This window comes from Lucilia sericata, unplaced genomic scaffold, assembly GCF_015586225.1.
Source record: "Lucilia sericata isolate MDLA Ls3-8-SP2 unplaced genomic scaffold, ASM1558622v1 Contig000078F_arrow, whole genome shotgun sequence".
NCBI lineage: Eukaryota > Metazoa > Arthropoda > Insecta > Diptera > Calliphoridae > Lucilia > Lucilia sericata.
Genome location: NW_023994111.1, coordinates 262,329 through 266,497, shown reverse-complemented (window position 1 = coordinate 266,497; position 4,169 = coordinate 262,329). Strand labels below are relative to the sequence as shown.

At 32.3% G+C, this 4,169-nt stretch overlaps 1 protein-coding gene across 1 annotated transcript; it reads left to right on the top strand.

Annotated features, from left to right (window-relative positions):
* The first annotated feature begins 317 nt into the window (after positions 1 to 317).
* Positions 318 to 2,804, top strand: LOC119616526 (uncharacterized protein K02A2.6-like). Its single transcript, XM_037972928.1, has 4 exons — positions 318 to 1,383; positions 1,442 to 1,576; positions 1,618 to 2,069; positions 2,367 to 2,804. The coding sequence occupies exons 1-4, from the start codon at positions 318 to 320 to the stop codon at positions 2,802 to 2,804; spliced, it is 2,091 nt and encodes a 696-aa protein (XP_037828856.1).
* Positions 2,805 to 4,169: the final 1,365 nt, after the last annotated feature.

The window sequence follows — 4,169 nt, the reverse complement described above, 5'->3', positions numbered from 1 at the left end:
TTTTGAATTTTAAAATATTTTGTTGAGTTCTGAATAAAATTTGAATAGAAAACATACACAATAATTGGCGACGAGGAAATTTTTTATAAAAATGGAAAAACAATTTGCCCAAATGCTTAAGGATCAGCTCTTGGACACAACAATTGCTTGAACAACAACAAAATTTTTTTTCACGTTATATAAATAACGTTAACACAACTCCGAAGAAGAACATTCCGCTTTTTTCCAAATTTGAGATCAGTTCAGACAGTTTTTCAGCTTATTCCAATCAACTAAAAGAACATTTTAAAGCGTATGATGTCCAAGACGCCGAGCAAATGAAGTCCTATTTTTTATCGTGGATGGGTCAAGATTTATTTGAATTGGCAAGCAAATTGTTCGGAACAGAAAAACTTCAAACCAAAACTTTTCAAGAAATCATTTGTAAGCTGGAACAATATTATGCATCGAAAGTTCATGTGGTAGTAGCAAGATTTAAGTTTCACAACAGATTGATGCAAGAAGGTGAGTCTTATGCAAAATGGTTACTTGAATTGAAGGGATTATCTAGAAATTGTTCATTTACATGCAAAAATTGTCAAATGGAATACGTTGATGAGATGATAAGAGATGCACTTATTTTAAATACGTCACATGAAATAGTAAGAACTGCAGCTTTACAAAAACAAAACCCATCTTTGGAGGAAGTCATCAACATAGCAGAGACCTATGAATCAACACAATCATCATTGGAAACAATAAGAAACAACAGCCTTCCGCAAGAAGTTCAACAAGTTAAATTTAGAAATCATAATCCAAAGTACCAGCAACAAAATAATCAAACTAGCAAAAGACCAAGCAAAATATCACCTGAAAATCAATTACCATCATGTTCTGGTTGTTTCAAAAATCATAAAAAACAAAATTGTAAGTTTCGCAATGCCAAATGCCACAGATGTGGAAAAACTGGTCACATAGCCCCGGTATGTAAATCTAAAAATGTTAATAATATAGAGAATTCTGAAAAGTTAGTCTCTGATTCTGAGCATTGTCACCAAATGAACAATCTTTTAATTAGAAAGGATAAGAAATTATTAGTTAATGTTCAAGTCAATGAGCATAAACTTGAATTCCAGTTTGATACTGGTGCATCATGTTCAATGATTGATTTAAAATCATATAATCTTTTCAAAAAATTGCCTATATATAAAACCGACATTGTTTTGAGAGCTTATGGTAATCAAAATATCCCTGTTCTCGGTATGTTAAAGGTAGATGTCTCATTGGGTTCTGAAACCAAACCTTTGAAATTGTTAGTGGCCAATACAAATGAAGGCTCAAATATTTTCGGCATTGATTGGTACGATGCGTTTAAATGTGTTAATGATATTTTCCAGTTGGAAAGTCTGCATGAGCAAAATATTTCAAAAAAAATATCCTAAATTGTTTTCAAATTTATTAGGTTGTTGCAATATGTTTAAAGCTCATTTGTATTTGAAGGAGAATGCCATTCCAAAGTTTTCAAAAGCAATACCTATTCCTTTTGCACTTCAAGAACAATTTAAAGAAGAAGCTAAACGTTTAGAAGAATTTGGAAGCCTATATCATATATTCCTTGGGCTTCTAAAATCGTTATAGTCCCCAAACCTGATTCTAAAATCAGAATTTGCGCTGATTTCAAACAAACAGTTAATCCCCAGTTGGACATGGAACAATATCCCATTCCAAAACTAGAGGATTTATTACATAAATTAAGAGGTGGTTGTAAATATTCAAAAATAAATTTGTCTGATACTTATTTCCAAATTGCCATGGATGAAGAATCGAAGAAAATATTAGTTGTTAACACCCCTCTTGGCTTATTTCAATACCAAAAGTTGCCTTTTGACGTTTCTAGTGCACCGGAAATTTTCCAACGTTTTCTCCAACAATTAATTTCTGATATTCCTAATACCTTTAATTATCTGGACGATATAGTTGTAACGGGTAAAACTCATGAGGAACATGAGCAAAATTTGGAAAAACTCCTATTAAAATTAGAGAATGCTGGTTTAACATGTAATATAGCATGCAGGAAATTGAAAATCTTGGTAATATAATTAGCAAAAACGGAATTGAGCCATCCGATAAAGGTATTATTGCCATTCAAAATTTACCTAGACCAAAGAATCTACATGATTTGCAAGCTTTCATGGGTAAAGTTACATACTACATGAAAAACATAAACAACTTTTCTACTTTATGGGAGCCTCTCAACAAATTGAGAAGAAAGAATATTCCCTTTGTGTGGGGAAAATGCCAAGAAGAAGCTTTTCAAAATCTTAAACAGCAACTTATTTCAACAACTAAACTTTCTCATTTCGATGATAAATTACCATTGTTATTAGCCACTGATGCGTCATTTTTTGGGTGCCGTTATTTCCCATGTTTATCCCGATGGTTCTGAAAGACCTATAGCACATGCTTCCAAAACGTTAAATGCCCATCAAAAGAATTATAGCCAAATCGAAATGGAGGCGCTAGCTATAATATTTGGAGTAAAGAAATTTCACGAATATCTTTATGGTAGGAAATTCACATTAATTGCTGACCACAAGCCTCTCGTGTCAATTTTCAATCCACAAAAATCGATACCTATACATTCCGCAAACCGAATTCAACAATGGGCACTATTTTTGTCAAATTATAACTTTGATATTAAATACAAATCTACCAATAATCATCAAAATGCTGATGCATTATCAAGGTTACCATTGGAAAGTGATACAGAAATTGATATTGAACTAGATAAAATGGATATATATTTAGCGGAAGAAATATGTTAATTTCCTGTAGATGCTACAATAATTGCAGATTGCACAAAAAAGGATAAACTACTATCCCAAGTTCTGAAATTTATAAAAGAAGGTTGGCCTGAACAAGTTGATGATATTTTAAAGCCCTATTTTAATAGAAGAGAAAACTTAACAACTCTGAATGGTGTTATTTTACTACAAGTAGATAGTCATCGAGTAGTTATTCCCAAATGTTTCCAAACTAAAATACTAAACTTACTTCACGAAGGTCATTGGGGTATCGTTAAAACTAAACAATTAGGACGCCGATATTGTTGGTGGCTTGGAATAGACAAGGCAATTGAAAATTTAATTTTAAAATGTTCACCATGTTCATCTGTACTTTCTATGCCTACAAAAGAGTTCAGTTCATGGACGAAACCTTCGAAACCCTGGCAGCGAATTCATTTAGATTTCGCAGGACCATTTAAAAATTCGTCATGGTTCATATGTGTTCATGCTTTTTCTCATTATCCTTATGTTTTTAAAATGAATTCTACAACAACATCTGCTACAATTAATACATTGAAAAATATTTTTGCAATTGAAGGTCTCCCAGAAGTAATAGTGTCAGATAATGGACCTCAATTTACTGCAGAGGAGTTTAGACTATTTTGTAATTCCAATGGGGTTACACATCTAACTACAGCGCCATTTCATCCAGCTTCTAATGGTCAAGCAGAGGTTTGTTAGATCTTTCAAAACATCATTAAAGAAAAATATTGAATCTGGAAAAAACATAGATGACAAGTTTCTTGTCAACATATCGATCAACACCGATGGAAAACGATAAATCACCAGCAGAATTACTTCATGGTCGACAACCAAGAATAATGTTGAGCTTACTAAATCCATGTGAAAGAATTTCAAATGAAAATAGAATATCCAAGTTCAAAATAAACGATAATGTGGTTGCAAGAGTATATGGAAAATCTAAACGTTGGGTCGATGCACGAATTCTAAAAGTATTAGGAAATATGTTATTTTTACTTTGGACAACTGATGATACAACTATTAAACGTCATCTAAACCAAATACGTAAATCCGTTCCTACTATTAAAGAAAAATTAGCAGACAGAGATTTTAACAGAGCTCATGAATTAGCTTATTTACTTCCTCCCCATAATAATGCTGAACCTTCTGTCGTTTCAGATCAACCTGCTGGTCATAATAATTATAATAGAAAAGGACAATCTCAAATTACATTTTCAGATCAAACAAATTCAGCTGTTTCATCGGAACCTCGTTCTTTACAGCAACCAATTGTTCGAAGATCTATGAGAATAAGAAAATTAGCAGCCAATAATTCATCAGCAGTAAATGCAAAATTAATGCGGAGGAATTTATATATATTTA